The sequence below is a fragment of the Pecten maximus genome, chromosome 7 (assembly GCF_902652985.1).
Source record: "Pecten maximus chromosome 7, xPecMax1.1, whole genome shotgun sequence".
In the NCBI taxonomy this organism is placed as follows: Eukaryota; Metazoa; Mollusca; class Bivalvia; order Pectinida; family Pectinidae; genus Pecten; species Pecten maximus.
In genome coordinates this window covers 34,362,686-34,385,817 of record NC_047021.1, presented here as the reverse complement: position 1 = coordinate 34,385,817, position 23,132 = coordinate 34,362,686, and the positions used below count along the sequence as shown (strand labels likewise).

Here is a 23,132-nt window from a genome sequence, read left to right as displayed (position 1 = left end):
AACAACTGTTATACCTGTTTAGTATAAAGTTGTGTTCTGTGACACATACAGGTAACGAACACAGGGCCCTGTACAACTGTAATACCTGTTCAGTATAAAGTTGTGTTCTGTGACACATACAGTTAACGAACACAGGGCCCTGTACAACTATAATACCTGTTCAGTTTTAGGTTGTGTTCTGTGACACATACAGTTAACGAACACAGGGCCCTGAACAACTGTTATACCTGTTCAGTTTTAGGTTGTGTTCTGTGACACATACAGTTAACAAACACAGGGCCCTGTACAACTATTATACCTGTTCAGTTTTAGGTTGTGTTCTGTGACACATACAGTTAACGAACACAGGGCCCTGTACAACTGTTGTACCTGTTCAGTATAAAGTTGTGTTCTGTGACACATACATTTAACGAACACAGGGCCCTGTACAACTGTAATACCTGTTCAGTATAAAGTTGTGTTCTGTGACACATACAGTTAACGAACACAGGGCCCTGTACAACTATAATACCTGTTCAGTTTTAGGTTGTGTTCTGTGACACATACAGTTAACGAACACAGGGCCCTGTACAACTATAATACCTGTTCAGTTTTAGGTTGTGTTCTGTGACACATACAGTTAACGAACACAGGGCCCTGAACAACTTTTATACGTGTTCAGTTTTAGGTTGTGTTCTGTGACACATACAGTTAACAAACACAGGGCCCTGTACAACTATTATACCTGTTCAGTTTTAGGTTGTGTTCTGTGACACATACAGTTAACGAACACAGGGCCCTGAACAACTGTTATACCTGTTTAGTATAAAGTTGTGTTCTGTGACACATACAGGTAACGAACACAGGGCCCTGTACAACTGTAATACCTGTTCAGTATAAAGTTGTGTTCTGTGACACATACAGTTAACGAACACAGGGCCCTGTACAACTATAATACCTGTTCAGTTTTAGGTTGTGTTCTGTGACACATACAGTTAACGAACACAGGGCCCTGAACAACTGTTATACCTGTTCAGTTTTAGGTTGTGTTCTGTGACACATACAGTTAACAAACACAGGGCCCTGTACAACTATTATACCTGTTCAGTTTTAGGTTGTGTTCTGTGACACATACAGTTAACGAACACAGGGCCCTGTACAACTGTTGTACCTGTTCAGTATAAAGTTGTGTTCTGTGACACATACATTTAACGAACACAGGGCCCTGTACAACTGTAATACCTGTTCAGTATAAAGTTGTGTTCTGTGACACATACAGTTAACGAACACAGGGCCCTGTACAACTATAATACCTGTTCAGTTTTAGGTTGTGTTCTGTGACACATACAGTTAACGAACACAGGGCCCTGAACAACTGTTATGCCTGTTCAGTTTTAGGTTGTGTTCTGTGACACATACAGTTAACAAACACAGGGCCCTGTACAACTATTATACCTGTTCAGTTTTAGGTTGTGTTCTGTGACACATACAGTTAACGAACACAGGGCCCTGAACAACTGTTATACCTGTTTAGTATAAAGTTGTGTTCTGTGACACATACAGGTAACGAACACAGGGCCCTGTACAACTGTAATACCTGTTCAGTATAAAGTTGTGTTCTGTGACACATACAGTTAACGAACACAGGGCCCTGTACAACTATTATACCTGTTCAGTTTTAGGTTGTGTTCTGTGACACATACAATTAACGAACACAGGGCCCTGTACAACTGTAATACCTGTTCAGTATTAAGTTGTGTTCTGTGACACATACAGTTAACAAACACAGGGCCCTGTACATTTACAACTGTAATACCTGTTCAGTACAAGAGATCCCAGAGGGATCTTGGCGCCCACCATTGAATGATCTTCATAGGTTCCATGTCAGATTGATCTTTTCTCTACTTTTCCCTTCATTTTACTAATCAGTGCAAATTGAGACATCCCTCCAGTACTTTTCAAACAAGGGAATCCTAGCTATATAAGAAATTTGAGATTTAACGATAATGGCTGCTTGTTTGCCAGGTTGTTTTCAGGACAGACTGGTCCAAAAATGCAATACAAGGGACCAAGGGGAACCTACTTATGAAATTCGAGAAAGGTCCATTCAGTACTTTGAGAATAGAGATAAGAAACTTCAATTGTCAAAATCAAAGATGGCTGCCTGTCGACCATATTGTTTTCCAATTGATCTCAAAATGCAATTAGCATAACGAGGCACCAAGGGGAACCTCCATATGAAATTTGAGAAAGATCCATTCAGTACTTTCTCAGAAATAGCGATAACAAACTTCAATTGTCAAAATCCAAGATGGCTGCCTGTCGGCCATGTTGTTTTCTGATTGGTCTCAAAACGCAATATGCATAACTAGGCACCAAGGGGAACCTACATATGAAATTTCAGAAAGATCCATTCAGTACTTTCAGAGAAATAGTGATAACAAACTTAAATTGTCAAAATCCAAGATGGCTGCCTGTCGGCCATGTTGTTTTCATGTTGGTCTCAAAACACAACATGCATAACTAGGCACCAAGGGAAACTTACATATGCAATTTGAGAAAGATCCATTCAGTACATTCTCAGAAATAGCGATAACAAACTTCAATTGTCAAAATCCAAGATGGCTGCCTGTCGGCCATGTTGTTTTCGGATTGGTCTCAAAACGCAACATGCATAACTAGGCACCAAGGGAAACCTATATATGAAATTTCAGAAAGATCCATTCAGTACTTTTTCAGAAATAGTGATAACAAACTTCAATTGTCAAAATCCAAGATGGCTGCCTGTCGGCCATTTTGTTTTCCGATTGGTCTCAAAACGCAATATGCATAACTAAGCACCAAGGGGAACCTTCATATGAAATTTGAGAAAGATCCATTCAGTACTTTCTCAGAAATAGCGATAACAAACTTCAATTGTCAAAATCCAAGATGGCTGCCTGTCGGCCATGTTGTTATCCGATTGGTCTCAAAACGCAATATGCATAACTAGGCACCAAGGGGAACCTTCATATGAAATTTGAGAAAGATCCATTCAGTACTTTCTCAGAAATAGCGATAACAAACTTCAATTGTCAAAATCCAAGATGGCTGCCTGTCGGCCATGTTGTTATCCGATTGGTCTCAAAACGCAATATGCATAACTAGGCACCAAGGGGAACCTTCATATGAAATTTGAGAAAGATCCATTCAGTACTTTCTCAGAAATAGCGATAACAAACTTCAATTGTCAAAATCCAAGATGGCTGCCTGTCGGCCATGTTGTTATCCGGTTGGTCTCAAAACGCAATATGCATAACTAAGCACCAAGGGGAACCTTCATATGAAATTTGAGAAAGATCCCTTCAGTACTTTCTCAGAAATAGCGATAACAAACTTTAAATGTCAAAATCCAAGATGGCTGCCTGTCGGCCATGTTGTTATCCGATTGGTCTCAAAACGCAATATGCATAACTAGGCACCAAGGGGAACCTTCATATGAAATTTGAGAAAGATCCCTTTAGTACTTTCTCAGAAATAGCGATAACAAACTTCAATTGTCAAAATCCAAGATGGCTGCCTGTCGGCCATGTTGTTATCCGATTGGTCTCAAAACGCAATATGCATAACTAGGCACCAAGGGGAACCTTCATATGAAATTTGAGAAAGATCCCTTCAGTACTTTCTCAGAAATAGCGATAACAAACTTCAATTGTCAAAATCCAAGATGGCTGCCTGTCGGCCATTTTGTTTTCCGATTTGTCTCAAAACGCAATATGCATAACTAGGCACCAAGGGGAACCTACATATGAAATTTGAGAAAGATCCCTTCAGTACTTTCTGAGAAATAGCGATAACAAAAATTGTTTACGGACGGACGGACGGACGGACGGACGGACGGACGGACGGACGGACGGACGGACCACGGACCACGGACGCAGGGCGATTTGAACAGCCCACCATCTGATGATGGTGGGCTAATAAAGTTGTGTTCTGTGACACATACAGTTAACGAACACAGGGCCCTGTACAACTGTAATACCTGTTCAGTATAAAGTTGTGTTCTGTGACACATTCAGTTAACGAACACAGGGCCCTGTACAACTGTAATACCTGTTCAGTATTAAGTTGTGTTCTGTGACACATACAGTTAACAAACACAGGGCCCTGTACAACTGTTGTACCTGTTCAGTATTAAGTTGTGTTCTGTGACACATACAGTTAACAAACACAGGGCCCTGTACAACTATTATACCTGTTCAGTATAAAGTTGTGTTCTGTGACACATTCAGTTAACGAACACAGGGCCCTGTACAACTGTAATACCTGTTCAGTATAAAGTTGTGTTCTGTGACACACAGGGTTAACAAACACAGGGCCCTGTACAACTGTTATACCTGTTCAGTATAAAGTTGTGTTCTGTGACACATTCAGTTAACGAACACAGGGCCCTGTACAACTGTAATACCTGTTCAGTATAAAGTTGTGTTCTGTGACACATACAGTTAACAAACACAGGGCCCTGTACAACTGTAATACCTGTTCAGTATAAAGTTGTGTTCTGTGACACATACAGTTAACAAACACAGGGCCCTGTACAACTGTTGTACCTGTTCAGTATTAAGTTGTGTTCTGTGACACATACAGTTAACAAACACAGGGCCCTGTACAACTGTAATACCTGTTCAGTATAAAGTTGTGTTCTGTGACACATACAGTTAACAAACACAGGGCCCTGTACAACTGTTGTACCTGTTCAGTATAAAGTTGTGTTCTGTGACACATACAGTTAACAAACACAGGGCCCTGTACAACTGTTGTACCTGTTCAGTATAAAGTTGTGTTCTGTGACACACAGGGTTAATGATCGCGTTCTCATGTCAGTAATACATGATAGTAATGAATGATCCTGACTTTCGCTCTTGAACAAGATTAAGTGGTCTTGATCCTGACTTTCGCTCTTGAACAAGATTAAGTGGTCTGGATTGGTGTTATGTTAAAATGTTTTCAATCTGCATTTGTGTGTAGGATGAGCACAATTATCTGATTTATATTATTCTTGGTTAAAGATTTTCCCCAATATTTTCTTAATATTCCTAAATCGATATAAAAATATGATTTTTTTAATAATGTTTCAAATCTTATATGTTCAATTGAAATTCAGATTATATTTTAAATTTTTAATCAACATTAATTAAATTGATTAAACATGAACAAAAATAAATGGTCGAAAAATCGATTAACAAGTAATAAAATTCATTAATGCATGATAAAGCTGCCTGCTGTCTGAAGGCTATAAACATGTAATGAATTAACTTGATATGGAGTGAAAACTGGAGAAAAATGGGCTACTGTTGAAAGTGAATGTTTGATTAATTGGATACACCAGTTGCCATAACTAAAACAAAATTAATTATCATAATGTACGCTGAAGAAACTGACAGAAGTTGACTTTTGGAAAAAGCAAATGACGTCATGCTATCTTTTCTGTTACGATTTATTGGTGTTTGTGGTTTCCTGAATATGTTAGTTTATTTTCGGATTGCCTAACATAACCTACCTGCAGTGCACATATTTGAGTGTTTTTGTTTTTTTTTCGTACGGAAGACTTCGGACATTTTGTGGAGGGAATTATGTCTTTGATAAGTGTATTGACTGATTTTACAAGTGACGGTTTCGATGTACATGTAGGTAAGCAGTGATGTGTTGTTTAGTTACCCAGCCAACATTATACATATGTTGACATGTTTATGTATACTTTTATTGTGTTTTCTTTGATGTTGTTTAAGATATATATCCTGTACTTCTGGCAGGTAACACTGTTAGATAAGTTATATCATGGTACAGTGATAGCAGCATTATGAAGTTTTTTAAGATAGAAAATATTCTTGACTTTAATTATTCAACAAGAGATCCCAGAGGGATCTTGGCGCCCACCATTGAATGATCTTCATAGGTTCCATGTCAGATTGATCTTTTCTCTACTTTTCCCTTCATTTTACTAATCTGTGCAAATTGAGACATCCCTCCAGTACTTTTCAAACAAGGGAATCCTAGCTATATAAAAAATTTGAGATTTAACGATAATGGCTGTTTGTTTGTCAGGTTGTTTTCAGGACAGACTGGTCCAAAAATGCAATACAAGGGACCAAGGGGAACCTACATATGAAATTTGAGAAAGATCCCTTCAGTACTTTCTCAGAAATGGCGATAACAAACTTCAATGGTTTAAAATCCAAGATGGCTGCCTGTCGGCCATGTTGTTTTCAGATTGGTCTCAAAATGCAGTATGCATAACTATGCACCAAGGGGAACCTAGATATGAAATTTGAGAAAGATCCCTTCAGTGCTTTCTCAGAAATAGTGATAACAAACTTCAATTGTCAAAATCAAGATGGCTGCCCGCGGCCATGTTGTTATCCAATTGGTCTCAAAATGCAATATGCATAACTAGGCACCAAGGGAAACCTACATATGAAATTTGAGAAAGATCCATTCAGTACTTTCTCAGAAATAGCGATAACAAACTTCAACTGTCAAAATCCAAGATGGCTGCCTGTCGGCCATGTTGTTTTCCGATTAGTAACTCTCAAATCGCAATATGCATAACTAGGCACCAAGGGGAACCTTCATATGAAATTTGAGAAAGATCCCTCCAGTTCTTTCTCAGGAATAGCGATAACAAACTTCAACAGTCAAAATCAAAGATGGCTGCCTGTCGGCCATGTTGTTTTCCGATCGGTCCCAAAATGCAATATGCATAACTAGACACCAAGGGGAACCTAGATATGAAATTTCAGGAAGATCCCTTCAGTACTTTCTCAGAAATAGAGATAACAAACTTCAATTGTCAAAATCCAAGATGGCTGCCTGTCGGCCATGTTGTTTTCCGATCGGTCCCAAAATGCAATATGCATAACTAGGCACCAAGGGGAACCTACATATGAAATTTGAGAAAGATCCCTTCAGTACTTTCTCAGAAATAGCGATAACAAACTTCAATGGTTTAAAATCCAAGATGGCTGCCTGTCGGCCATGTTGTTTTCCGATCGGTCCCAAAATGCAATATGCATAACTGGGCACCAAGGGGAACCTACATATGAAATTTGAGAAAGATCCCTCCAGTACTTTCACAGAAATAGAGATAACAAACTTCAACAGTCAAAATCCAAGATGGCTGCCTGTCGGCCATGTTGTTTTCCGATCGGTCCCAAAATGCAATATGCATAACTAGACACCAAGGGGAACCTAGATATGAAATTTCAGGAAGATCCCTTCAGTACTTTCTCAGAAATAGCGATAACAAACTTCAATGGTTAAAATCCAAGATGGCTGCCTGTCGGCCATGTTGTTTTCCGATCGGTCCCAAAATGCAATATGCATAACTAGGCACCAAGGGGAACCTACATATGAAATTTGAGAAAGATCCCTTCAGTACTTTCTGAGGATTAGCGATAACAAGAATTGTTTACGGACGGAGGGACGGACGGACGGACGGACGACGGACCACGGACGCAGGGCGATTTGAATAGCCCACCATCTGATGATGGTGGGCTAAAAATATCTTTATATTTTCACAAAGTTAAGGTAGACAGTCCCAATAATTTGTGTTGCACCTCCAACAAAGAAGAAATCCAGTTTTGGTGCAATTTGCTCAATTTCCTGTCAACTATAGAACATAATGTAAAATACAAAAGAAATGATAATATTGTAATAAAATCCATCTTTGCTACAAAAAAAAAGGTCTTAAAAATGTATCTCTGCAACAGAATAAAGGCCATCAAAATAAATCTCTTCTACAGAATAAAGGCCATAAAAATAAATCTCTTCTACAGAATAAAGTTCATAAAAATAAACCTCTTCTACAGAATAAAAAGATCTCTGCAGGATGATAGTCATGGTATACATCTGATAAGATTGTTTTAGTACTAAGGATATTTAATGTTTTATTGAGGAATCTTTTGCGATTCGGAGAAATTTGTATTGAACTGTGATGTCATGCCACCTTTATTATTTCATATTATGAAGTTCTACAGCGATCAGCTCTAGTTAGTGATGAAACCTACCAGCACTGCATGCAGTTTTGAAGAAAAATAAATGAATGAAATATAATTTTTATCTATATATAAAATATCAATAATTGTGAAACAACATATGCAAATCATCCTTGTTAGTCCCTATGGATATAAAAACATCCTTGTTAGTCCCTATGGATATAAAATCATCCTTGGTGGTCCCAACGGATGTGAAATCTTCCTTGATAGTCCAAATGTATGTGAAATCATCCTTGTTGGTCCCAATGGATGTGAAATTATCATTGGTGGTCCCAATGGATGTGAAATCATCCTTGTTGGTCCCAATGGATGTGAAATCATCCTTGTTGGTCCCAATGGATGTGAAATCATCATTGGTGGTCCCAATGGATGTGAAATCATCCTTGTTGGTCCCAATGGATGTGAAATCATCATTGTTGGTCCCAATGGATGTGAAATCATCATTGTTGGTCCCAATGTATGTGAAATCATCCTTGTTGGTCCCAATGGATGTGAAATCGTCCTTGTTGGTCCCAATGGATGTGAAATTATCATTGGTGGTCCCAATGAATGTGAAATCATCCTTGTTGGTCCCAATGGATGTGAAATCATCATTTGTGGTCCCAATGGATGTGAAATCATCCTTGATAGTCCAAATGGATGTGAAATCATCCTTGATAGTCCAAATGGATGTGAAATCATCCTTGATAGTCCTAATGGATGTGAAATCATCATTGGTGGTCCCAATGGATGTGAAATCATCTTTGTTGGTCCCAACGGATGTGAATTCATCCTTGTTGGTCCCAATGGATGTGAAATATCATCATTGGTGGTCCTAATGGATGTGAAATCATCTTTGTTGGTCCCAACGGATATAAAATCATCTTTGTTGGTCCCAATGGATGTGAAATCATCCATGTTGGTCCCAACGGATGTGAAATCATCCCTGTTGGTCCCTATGGTTGTGTGGTGAGAGGTTATACTGTGGGAGCTAGGAGAGTAGCAGGGTTTTTTCTCACTGGCTTGGGATGGGGCCTTTTGTCTCATTATGGGAGAAAAATTGGTGAATTGGGAAAGATTTGTTTCAGGAGTAAACTGCAAATGTTAGTAATTAGGCTTAAATATGAAATAATTTCAATTGGGAATGGGGCCCATTTACGACCCAAAAACGCCCCCCAGAAAAAGCCCTGATTAGATATAAGACAATTTGCATTATCACTGTGCAACCCAGCCAACCAAAATATGAAATGCAGCCATTTTTTATCGGAATGAGGTCATATATGCTAAAACTTTAGCTACTTGAACATGTGGAGTTTCAACATTTACTGTTGTGGTAATCCAAATCGTTATGTAGGCCTCGTTAAGGTGACACGGGTAGATATATTCTGATCCAGTAGATGGTACGGCTCCAAAAAAATGAGAAGTTAATTCATTACTCCAAAAATAACTTTTCATATGAAAATATTCTACTGAAGAAAGTTGAATTATGTTGAAAACAAATACTACAACAAGATTAACAAAACTTTGAAGCTGCATTTAATAACCATATATATATCAAGTTAATTCATATATATTATCAAATTTGTTCCCGAGTTAAATGTCTCATTTTGTTGGCTTAACTCTATTCTCTGATGATAATATGCAATTTCAGTTTTGTTTGTATCGTACAAAGGATCAAAAGCATTGACTTGCTATTGAATTACTCCCTTATAAATATATAATTCATGTTAAAGGCACTACATCCATTAAAGTTTGGTAAAAGTGAATCTGAAAATTGAAGTAACATGCTGTTTCAGTTTTTCCAACATATACCATGACATAAAAATGGTAAACTTCGCAGTCTTTCACCATATTGAAATGAAATTTGGTATGATTTTTTAAAATGTTTGGTTAAATGAAATAGTTTGTACTTAATTGCTGTTGGGGGCTGTGATATTTGTTTTGATAACTTTTCATCATAAAATATTTTACATTTAAATGGACAGCTGTAATGATCCCTCCCAGGTTGAAAAGAGGCTGAAACATAACAATTTACATAACACAATGGAAAACATTTCGTAGGCTTCAAGTCTTTGATGTTCCTGGCCAATTGTCAAGTTGTCTTTAGTCTAATGATGCAGTTTGTGTAATGATAATATTGAATTGTGTTGGCTCTGTTTTTTGCTTTTTCCTACATTAAATTCCATATTGACTCTCTTAGTAAAAATTATCTTTGGTATACACAGCTATAGTTGCCAAGTTTCTATAATGTGTGTTTGCATTAGTTGTCTAGACTATATTGTATCTACGATGTGGCCCTGTATGATGTCATTGTGTTGGCTGTCTAGACTATATTGTATCTACCATGTGGCCCTGTATGACGTCATTGTGTTGGCTGTCTAGACTATATTGTATCTACCATGTGGCCCTGTATGACATCATAATGTCGGCTGTCTAGACTATATTGTATCTACCATGTGGTTCTGTATGACGTCATTGTGTTGGCTATCTAGACTATATTGTATCTACCATGTGGCCCTGTATGACGTCATTATGTTGACTGTCTAGACTATATTGTACCTACCATGTGGACCTGTATGACGTCATTATGTCGGATGTCTAGACTATATTGTATCTATCATGTGGCCATGTATGACGTCATTATACTGGCTGTCTAGACTATATTGTATCTACCATGTGGCCCTGTATGACGTCATTATGTTGACTGTCTAGACTATATTGTACCTACCATGTAGACCTGTATGACGTCATTGTGTTGGCTGTCTAGACTATATTGTATCTACCATGTGGCCCTGTATGACGTCATTGTGTTGGCTGTCTAGACTATATTGTATCTACCGATGTGGCCCTGTATGACGTCATTATACTGGCTGTCTAGACTATATTGTATCTACCATGTGGTTCTGTATGACGTCATTGTGTTGGCTATCTAGACTATATTGTATCTACCATGTGGCCCTGTATGACGTCATTATGTTGACTGTCTAGACTATATTGTACCTACCATGTGGACCTGTATGACGTCATTATGTCGGATGTCTAGACTATATTGTATCTATCATGTGGCCATGTATGACGTCATTATACTGGCTGTCTAGACTATATTGTATCTACCATGTGGCCCTGTATGACGTCATTATGTTGACTGTCTAGACTATATTGTACCTACCATGTAGACCTGTATGACGTCATTGTGTTGGCTGTCTAGACTATATTGTATCTACCATGTGGCCCTGTATGACGTCATTGTGTTGGCTGTCTAGACTATATTGTATCTACCGATGTGGCCCTGTATGACGTCATTATACTGGCTGTCTAGACTAAATTGTATCTACCATGTGGCCCTGTATGACGTCATATAATGGCTGTCTAGACTATATTGTATCTACCATGTGGCCCTGTATGAAGTCATTGTGTTGGCTGTCCAGACTATATTGTATCTACCATGTGGCCCTGTATGACGTCATTGTGTTGGCTGTCTAGACTATATTGTATCTACCATGTGGCCCTGTATGACGTCATTATGTCGGCTGTCTAGACTATATTGTATCTACCATGTGGCCCTGTATGACGTCATTATACTGGCTTTCTAGACTATATTGTATCTACCATGTGGCCCTGTATGACGTCATTATGTTGTCTGTCTAGACTATATTGTATCTTACCATGTGGCCCTGTATGACGTCATTATGTCGGCTATCTAGACTATATTGTATCTAACATGTGGCCATGTATGACCTAATTATACTGGCTGTCTAGACTATATTGTATCTACCATGTGGCCCTGTATGACGTCATTGTGTTGGCTGTCTAGACTATATTGTATCTACCATGTGGCCCTGTATGACGTCATTGTGTTGGCTGTCTAGACTATATTGTATCTACCATGTGGCCCTGTATGACGTCATTATGTCGGCTGTCTAGACTATATTGTATCTACCGATGTGGCCCTGTATGACGTCATTATACTGGCTGTCTAGACTATATTGTATCTACCATGTGGCCCTGTATGACGTCATTATGTTGTCTGTCTAGACTATATTGTATCTACCATGTGGCCCTGTATGACGTCATTATGTCGGCTATCTAGACTATATTGTATCTACCATATGGCCCTGTATGACGTCATTATGTTGACTGTCTAGACTATATTGTATCTACCATGTGGCCCTTTATGACGTCATTATACTGGCTGTCTAGACTATATTGTATCTACCATGTGGCCCTGTATGACGTCATTATGTTGAATGTCTAGACTATATTATATCTACCATGTGGCCCTGTATGACGTCATTATACTGGCTATCTAGACTATATTGTATCTACCATGTGGCCCTGTATGACGTCATTATGTTGACTGTCTAGACTATATTGTATATATCATGTGGCCCTGTATGACGTCATTATGTTGACTGTCTAGACTATATTGTATATATCATGTGGCCCTGTATGACGTCATTATACTGGCTATCTAGACTATATTGTATCTACCATGTGGCCCTGTATGACGTCATTATGTTGACTGTCTAGACTATATTGTATCTATCATGTGGCCCTGTATGACGTCATTATGTTGACTGTCTAGACTATATTGTATCTATCATGTGGCCCTGTATGACGTCATTATACTGGCTATCTAGACTATATTGTATCTACCATGTGGCCCTGTATGACGTCATTATGTTGACTGTCTAGACTATATTGTATCTATCATGTGGCCCTGTATGACGTCATTATGTTGACTGTCTAGACTATATTGTATCTACGCACCATGTGGCTCTGTATGACAACATCGTGTTGCATCATTCTTCAATACGATATTGTTCTGCATTTTCATCTCAAAATGTTTGTGGTGTAATTTATAAATGCACTCAGATTGCACCAACTTTGATCATGAATTGCCTGGGAGAGGATTGGCCTGATGCATCTGGTTTGTATAGAAGTGAATTGATCTTGTAACTTCTACAGTACAGTATATTATATTGCCGTGGATGGCTCAAATAGTTCCAATGAATATTTAACGTGATGATGGGAGTAATTTGGGAGAAGTCAAATTGGTTCTATATACATATTTATCTACCGTATAAATCACAGAAGCTTCCTAATGGAAAAGGTGTGTTACAAATAGTGTCTGTTATTAATGTTTTTATAACAGATACATTTTGTCATTGAAAATATTTTTGTGTGTTTTAGAGTAAGTTTGTTTTCGTAGCTAATTTGTCAAGCATTTAATCAGGTGCATAATCTTGTGTGTTTTGAATCAATAAAAAAACTCGGGGGGAAAATTCAAAATTTTTAGGGAGCATGAATGTATTTTGTTACCTGCACATTAATTGAAATGTGCAGGTAACTCCAGAAAAGTGCAAAACTTCTTAATGTTTGAGAATACTTTGATTTAATATTAATTTGTATTTCAGATTCTTTATAAACCATGTTTCCAGATTTTCCCTAGTTTTCATCCACAGTAATTTTAGCGATTACTTAAGATAATTTTAGATAAAATATGCAAATTATTCAATGATGTTTTTTGGTGATCATTACAGGGAAGAAGATGAATGCTGAGGATCGGGATCTCAGCGAATCGCTGCTGGACATTCAGTCTAACGGTAGTGCCAAATTTGTCATAGACCGACCAGTTTTCTCGCAGCAGAAATTTGATGAGGGATTCGAACCCGGAACTCGCCCACAAAGCACTCTAAGACAGAGTTTAAGTAAAGCTAAATCAAAATGTCAATGTTCCAGGAATTGCTGTTTAAAATTTCTATATGGGATCTTTCCATTTTTTGATGTCCTTAAGGAGTACAATGTAAAAAAGGACCTGTCCGGGGACATTGTGTCGGGTCTAACAGTCGGGATCATGCATATTCCTCAAGGTATGTAGTTTTTTCTTGTACCGTAAAACCTCGTGTAATTTGCGCATTTTTTTTGTACTGAAATAAAGTTTTAAGTTGGGGATGCGCAAATTATACAGGTAGGGACTCTCCATAGTTATAACTCAAAAGACCCAGAGGCCTTATTTTAAGGACAGAGTGCTTTAAAGTTTCCTCACATAATTGACCTTGACCTATTTTCAAGGTCACACAAGTCAAACAGAATTTATTTTTATTTCCTCTGTGTACTGATTCGGGCGCTATCTGGTGATTCCTGTCTAGTGACAGAAGATATTGATATAAATAGATGTTACTTATTTCATAATTGGTGTAAAATTTATTTAATTCTAAGCTTTTCAGTTTTTAACAGTTAAAATCAATATTGATTTCTTTCTACCTTGGTATAGCTTCCCAGAGGAAACGGAAATATATTACATTCATATTAAAGCAGTTATATGCATTAAAATTATAGTGAAATCGGTGGCCAGAATTAAGTAAAAACTAGATGGGAGCATATGTAGAACAATTTGACAGATATAAGATTAATTTAATTTAATTTCAGTCACTCCCCAGATATTGTCACGTTTTTTGTGCGATTTTTAAAAATTTCACACAGGAGTCCATCAAGGCTCTCAAATTTAGACCCTACGTTTAAAAAAAAAAAATTCTTTATTATTCAAATTCATTTCTGTAATTGATGTATCTGTTAAAAGTAAATGAATGAGTTGAAACAAAATTATTTAAGGAATGACAGCCAAGGGCTATTCTCTCTATATTGTAAAGATGATGGCCAAAATTTTCCCTCTTGCATAAGGTCCTATCTGGGGATAAGTCCACCCCCCACTTTTGCCCAGTTTTAGTGTACTACCCACCTGGGCTTATATCAGGTAAAATGATATATGCCCCAATCATGAAATGGTGGGGACTTTAAAAAACTACTGCCATAGAATGGCTTGACAGATATGAAATTTATCAATATTCATAATGAGATTAAATTTTGTTTCTGACACTACAGGTATGGCCTATGGTATGTTGACGGGTCTACCACCGGTATACGGACTGTATGCATCCTTTTTTCCAACACTTGTCTACTTCTTCCTTGGGACATCAAGGCATGTTTCGATGGGTAAGTCAGCAATTTTTATAGTATAAACACAGTCCTATTTCAATTCCAGTACAGAAACATTTATAGGTTTAGTAGAGCACTATGCACAAGTTCCCAAATGTCACACATTTCCACACTGGTCGGACGGACGGACGGTTTAAAAATAGCTACTAGTCATAAACGACTGAGCAGATCTTGACCAAACTCGTTCAAATTAGCATCCTTAGATATATGAACTTTTGCCATGTCTCTCCCATATAATAACTTTACCTGTTGTTATAAAATCACATCAGAACATCAAATACATGTTCCCCTGTGGGTTCTGATACAAAATGTATATGGCACTCTTACTTAACTATATCTGCCTGTGTTATTACTCACGAAACTAGGAATCTTGATAATGATATGAAAACCAAATTATGATTCACAGATTTCATCGTTAACATTTATTAGACTAAAGCCGTTCTGTTTGAGTGCAGTAATAAAACTTAATATTTTGTTTTGGTGAAATATACGTGACTCAAACATTCATTATGATATGTGTGACTCAAACATTCATTATGATATGTGTGACTCGAACATTCATTATGATATATACGTGACTCAAACATTCATTATGATATATACGTGACTCAAACATTCATTATGATATGTGTGACTCAAACATTCATTATGATATGTGTGACTCAAACATTCATTATGATATGTGTGACTCGAACATTCATCATGATATGTGTGACTCAAACATTCATTATGATATGTGTGACTCAAACATTCATTATGATATGTGTGACTCAAACATTCATTATGATATGTGTGACTCAAACATTCATTATGATAGGTGTGACTCAAACATTCATTATAGGTGTGACTCAAACATTCATTATAGGTGTGACTCAAACATTCATTATGATATACGTGACTCAAACATTCATTATGATATGTGTGACCCAAACATTCATTATGATAGGTGTGACTCAAACATTCATTATGATAGGTGTGACTCAAACATTCATTATGATATGTGACTCGAACATTCATTATGATATACGTGACTCAAACATTCATTATATGCATGACTCAAACATTCATTATGATATATGTGACTCAAACATTCATTATGATATGTGTGACTCAAACATTCATTATGATCTGTGTGACTCAAACATTCATTATGATATGTGTGACTCAAACATTCATTATGATATGTGTGACTCGAACATTCATTATGATATACGTGACTCAAACATTCATTATGATATGCGTGACTCAAACATTCATTATGATATGCGTGACTCAAACATTCATTATGATATGTGTGACCCAAACATTCATTATGATATACGTAACTCAAACATTCATTATGATATGTGTGACTCAAACATTCATTATGATATGTGTGACTCAAACATTCATTATGATATGTGTGACTCAAACATTCATTATGATATGTGTGACTCAAACATTCATTATGATATGTGTGACTCAAACATTCATTATGATATGTGTGACTCGAACATTCATTATGATATACGTGACTCAAACATTCATTATGATATGCGTGACTCAAACATTCATTATGATATACGTGACTCAAACATTCATTATATGTGTGACTCGAACATTCATTATGATATGTGTGACTCAAACATTCATTATGATATGAGTGACTCAAACATTCATTATGATATACGTGACTCAAACATTCATTATGATATATGTGACTCGAACATTCATTATGATATGTGTGACCCGAACATTCATTATGATATGTGTGACTCAAACATTCATTATGATATATGCGTGACTCAAACATTCATTATGATATATGTGACTCAAACATTCATTATGATATGTGTGACCCGAACATTCATTATGATATACATGACTCGAACATTCATTATGATATGTGTGACTCAAACATTCATTATGATATGTGTGACTCAAACATTCATTATGATATATATGTGACTCAAACATTCATTATGATATGTGTGACTCAAACATTCATTATGATATGTGTGACTCAAACATTCATTATGATATGTGTGACTCAAACATTCATTATGATATACGTGACTCAAACATTCATTATTATATACGTGACTCAAACATTCATTATGATATGTGTGACTCAAACATTCATTATTATATACGTGACTCAAACATTCATTATTATATACGTGACTCAAACATTCATTATGATATGTGTGACTCAAACATTCATTATGATATACGTGACTCAAACATTCATTATGATATACATGACTCAAACATTCATAATGATATACGTGACTCAAACATTCATTATGATATGTGTGACTCGAACATTCATTATGATATGTGTGACTCGAACATTCATTATGATATGTGTGACTCAAACATTCATTATGATATACGTGACTCAAACATTCATTATGATATACATGACTCAAACATTCATAATGATATACGTGACTCAAACATTCATTATGATATACGTGACTCAAACATTCATTATGATATGTGTGACTCAAACATTCATTATGATATACGTGACTCAAACATTCATTATGATATACGTGACTCAAACATTCATTATGATATACGTGACTCAAACATTCATTATGATATGCATTAAATGTAAATACTGTGAACTGTAAACTCTTCTGACTAATTCAAAGAAAAGATATTAAAAGCTTATTAAAATAATATGTACCTTGTATAGAGCTATAACTATTGTATCTTAAGGTACAAAAGTCATGTTTTACAACACTAAATTTCAGGGACATTTGCGGTGGCTAGTTTGATGATAGGATCAGCGCTGGACAAACACATGCCCGCCGGAGTCACCGCGTGTGCGCCGACTTTGGAACCAACTGAAGGAGTAATGATAAACGGAACAGAAAACAGCACTTTTATATTAATGAACAGCTCTCTAGAATCAAACGGTACCCATGACTGGGTAAAGGGATGCATGACTGAATACGAACTGGAGATGATTCGGCTTAAGTATGCTATGGCAATCACCTTTGTGTCTGGAGCAATTCATGTGAGTACTTTTGCATAATATACATTTGTAACTATTACATATGTATATATATTAGCATATTAGAACTAAGGAACCCAAAAAAATCTCAAGATCCAACACAATGTTATGTTGTAATTGATGTTTGAACAAGTCAAGATAAAGTAAACAGACAAAGAATGCCACATTCTGTTGAGGCCTCCATGTTTAAAAAAAAAAAAATTTGCACAAGGGACATAACTTTCTCAGTCTTAAAATTGTAGGTGTTGCTCCACAATTTTCTCTACCCTATCACAAAATGAGGAAAGTAATGATATAATATACAGGTATTGCGCATAGCGGATTCTTACAGAAGTTTGCAAACAAAATTTGTTTCATACCCCGATGAAACTAAAAAAAAATTGACATCAACGCTTATAATTAATTTTTGAAAATGATTTTCTAATTTAAAACATGTTTTATGTACAATTTTACTGGTTTTAAATGGGATTATTTTTCTCAAATCAATACGCAACGTCAATTGTTGTTTTGTGACGTCACATTTTTCGCGCCATTCTCGGAATTTCTTTCATAGAAGAATGAAAAGAATTTTTCGACCAATCACATTCGATTATTTACCATGAAAACAAAGAAAAATTAATTATATATCCATGAAACTTTACAGGTACATATTTAAACAACGTATCAATGAATTCATATTCTCATGGAACAGAGTGTTTTAGATCCAATTAACTGTATATCAGTTTTAATATGATTATTCAAAAGCTCACCCTAATTTTAGAAATCTGAAAATGAAATTTTAATTTCTGTTTTGTCCTTTGAATATGTGAAAATAAGATTAAAGGCCTTATTTGCACCACCTGGTAGATGGATGATACAAGCTGATTATTCTTAAAACTGTTATGGAAAATTTCACACCTATGATCTCATTGAGGAAGATCAAAAGAATAAAATTTTAGGCTGCTTAAAGGCACCTTTTAGTTTGATTCATTATGTCATGGGCTTATAACAGGATGTTAAAAGTGATTGAAGATCCCTATAGCTAACTGATGAAGGTCGTGCCAAAAGTCATACATAGGAATTTGAAATTGACTGAAATCAGGAGACTAAACAGAATATCATTTGTTATAAAGAAACTGAATTTTTTTTATAAAAATATTTTGATTTTGTTTATGTTTTGTTGACAGCTGATTATGGGTCTGACACACCTGGGCTTCGTTACCACCTACCTGTCCGATCCACTCGTCAGCGGCTTCACTACCGGGGCGGCCTGTCATGTGTTTACAAGTCAGATCAAACATATATTTGGGATAACAACTGGCCGATACAGTGGAGCTTTTAAACTTGTATATGTAAGTAACAGCCTTTGAAGTTTTTCTTGGTTGAAGTTTAATTTGTTCGTTTTGCTCACCTTGCCAACTGTAGTACTCTGCATCTTTAACTTTTCCATTAAAAAAATCTTTCATAGACTTATGAGTACAGCTAGAATTCTATAACTTCATTTATGGTTATATATGCATCAATTGAGTTTGGAAGAGTTATAATCATGTACATATCACTAGTGTTAGAATTCTGATATTTTGTCTGAACATTATAGTCAGACTGGATTTTTCTTCTTAAATTTTTGGGACATGTTTTGGACCTTGGTGAAATTAAGGGTTTTTGAAGCTCCATTTGCATCCAAGTGGGAGCGAAAGTATATATGTTGAGGGGCCGCGGTGGCCAAGTGGTTAAGGTGTCCCGACACTTTATCACTAGCCCTCCACCTCTGGGTTGCGAGTTCAAAACCTACGTGGGGCAGTTGCCAGGTACTGACCGTAGGCTGATGGTTTTTCACCGGATACTCCAAACCAAACCAAAGTATATATGCTTCACAAATGTATTCATAATTGATATATAATTATATTGAAAATATTTCATGAAAATGTTCACAAAATTCAACAAATTTTGTTCAGCTTTTAATGTGACAATCAATTTGTGATAGTGCATCATTTTGATGTCAATTTGTCATGTTAACAAATTAATATGCTGATACTTTATAATTCATTTACAATTAAAGATATTTTTTTGTATATATTCCAGACCTACATAGATTTCTTCAAGAACATTCCGATGACAAACCCAGTAACCATAGGAACCTCACTAGTGTGTCTCGTAATACTCTACTGTGTTAAAGAGTTCATCAACAATAACCCCAAAATTAAACCGAAACTAAAGATGCCAGTTCCCATCGAACTTATCGTGGTATGTATACCGTATTTATATGACAGTCAACCATCGCCTGGTAAAAAGCCCAACCTTGTTTATTGCAGTTAGTTCAAACGCTGACAAACATTATTCCATCGCCCTGTAATAAACCCATTGCCTACTTCAAGTTAAGCTTATATTAGACCCATGACAAAATAATTTCTGTACATGTTTTCATCATATTAAAAATAAAGATTATGATTATATTAGAACCCTGGGCTTATGACAGGATATCTACCGTACCGCTATATATTTCTTTATCATGTTTTAAAAACGTCATTGAATGACGTCATAATAAGAAGATATTTATTGTGAAATTTTCTCACAGAAAATGAATTTAATTTCAAATACAGTTTATGTAAATTTTTGTTTGTAACAAAGTCAGGATATAAACAGAGATAAGTGTTGTATTACCTATTTTCTGTGAACCTTTTTATATATAATCTTATTTTATTGCCATCATTTCTCCTGCTGATTCAGATATACACAAGGAATGAAGATAAGTTATAAAAATGGTCTTAAAATTTGGTAGCTGTTATTTTTTACAGACAAATCAGAGGAAAGATATATTGTAATATACATATACATCACATGACAGTATTTACCATTGAAACGTTTATTTGTCCCACAGGTAATCTTAGGAACCGTCATATCATTATTAGTGAAACTTAACGAAGATCATGAAGTCGATATCGTCGGTGACATTCCTACAGGGTAAGATTTATTTTTTTCTGTGAACATGTTTGTTCCATTTAACCCAAGTTGTAAAAGTGAGCACTTGGAGTTACTGGGACTTTTCTTATAGATAAAGGAAAATTAAAGATTGTTGAGAGAAAGTTTAGAGTCTAAAATTACATTGATTTGTGAAACTGTAGTGGCATCTTTACATTAATTAACAATGAGTGTGGTTGTTTTAGAGGATAAACAGAGGTTACACAACGAGTGGTTGTTGGATATGGAATTTATTTCACACTCGTAAGTTATTTTTTAAAAGTTGCAAAAAACACTCGAAAGCGAGTGTTTTTTGCAACTTTTAAAAAATAACTTACGAGTGTGAAATAAATTCCATATCCAACAATTTCGAGTCGTGTGACCTGTTTCTACCACAATAATATCGGCTTGAATCAATTAAAGGGAAACGTGGCCAAGTATAATTTCGCGTATGCAAATAAAGTGTACCGGTGACGTCCGGGACCCGGTGATGTGACATCATTAGATTATTGATGACGTCAATAACAATTGCAGCTTGGGTCAAAGTTCACCGTGTTAGCCAATCGAAATGCGTAGAGTTTATACCACATGTGGTATAAACAGATTGTTAATCAACAGCTGTAATGATTAACTGATGGTCTGAGAGTTGAATAACACAGGGTATTGTGGTAGAAACAGAGTTACATTGTCTGATGTGATTCGGAGATTGTGATTAAATTTACTGGCTATATTATGTTATATTGTAGACTTCCAGCTCCAAAAACTCCAGATTTGACGTTGGCACCTGATGTGATCGGTGATACCTTTGCCTTGGCAATTGTGGTGTTTGCTGTTTCAGTCTCAATGGGGAAAATTTTGTCAAAAAATTATGAATATGAGATTGATGCAAATCAGGTAATTATGGAAGTGATAACCCTTAACTTGGCCTAACTAAATTCCAATAAGATGATTAAAAAAAAAACAGCTTAGTGATAATATGGAAATATGGTGATTTTTTTTTTTTTGGTTATCCTACAAAAGCAAAACAAAAGCTAAAAAATAACGCCCCAAAAATGTCCTTGAAAATAATCATATGTATATAATATACATGTATATACCTTATTTGACCTAATAAGGGCGCAGGGCACAGGTAATTGACAGTTGGGGTACCCTTATTAAGATAAGTTATTCTGAAGTTTTATGAAACAGACTATACCTTCTAGCAGAATACCCCAGGCTGAGGAAACGGTAAAATATTCAGTCATGAAAATATTCCAGATGAAGATATCTATTCATTATCATATATTAAGCTTAAACATCACTTGAATATTCCTGTAAACTTGTAAACCATGCCAGCTGATCTTTAGACCAGAGAACGTGTGTTCCACCATTTATGTTCAAGTGGAACTCTTTTGTGTTCTATTTATAGACACAGGTAATTTCCCAGATCATATCAGACATCGTTTTCTTCGACCTAATAATTGATTTACAATGTCTTTTACTAGCTTTCTGTTCTGAACAAAAGTTATTTATCAACAAGAATGAAATCATTTACTTTATCTTCAAATAAAGATGGTAAGTTATTATTTGTATGTGTGTTTAGTTTCGGGTGTTCTTTGCACTGACATGTCATCTGAAGGAATAGACAAAATGTGGCGAAAATAAAAATAGAACACATAAAGTAGCAAAACATTTCACATGAATTATTACTTTTGAACACCATTTTGACACTCAGTCACAGATTTATTTCCTTGAAAAAAGGTAGGAGCGCCCTTATTAGGGCAGGCGCCCTTATTAGGTCACATACGGTAATTATAATGATGTTGTTCTTCATGACTTCCCAACTTGTAACTTTACATTACATGATTTTGATTTTAAAAATATAAAAAAAAAGTCATCTGAAAGTACAGAACTACATTATTCACTGCATCAATCAGCTAGATTGTACAGTTAAATCTTCTACTGGAAGAGTATGGTGAGTGAAATGGATGGAGTATCAGATTAGTAATTAAAGAGAATTAGCTATAAATAACAATGTATTATCATGGATATGTATTGTTTGTTGTCCCCAGGAGCTGCTAGCATATGCCGCCTGTAACATCGTCAGTTCTTTCTTCTCCGCTTACACAAGTTCTGCATCGTTGTCACGAAGTTTGGTGCAGGAACATGTAGGGGGAAGAACTCAGGTAAGTTAAATATAATATCTGTAATAGCTGGTAGAG

General features: G+C 36.1%; 1 protein-coding gene across 1 annotated transcript in view; it reads left to right on the top strand.

Annotated features, from left to right (window-relative positions):
* The window catches only part of LOC117330668 (prestin-like), an 80,957-nt gene that overhangs the window by 46,669 nt on the left and 11,156 nt on the right, over window positions 1–23,132 (top strand). The window contains 8 exon segments of the mRNA XM_033889106.1: window positions 13,535–13,864; window positions 14,877–14,987; window positions 17,732–17,997; window positions 19,161–19,325; window positions 20,056–20,217; window positions 20,852–20,934; window positions 21,678–21,825; window positions 22,983–23,096. Coding sequence (XP_033744997.1) covers window positions 13,535–13,864; window positions 14,877–14,987; window positions 17,732–17,997; window positions 19,161–19,325; window positions 20,056–20,217; window positions 20,852–20,934; window positions 21,678–21,825; window positions 22,983–23,096 — 1,379 coding nt within the window.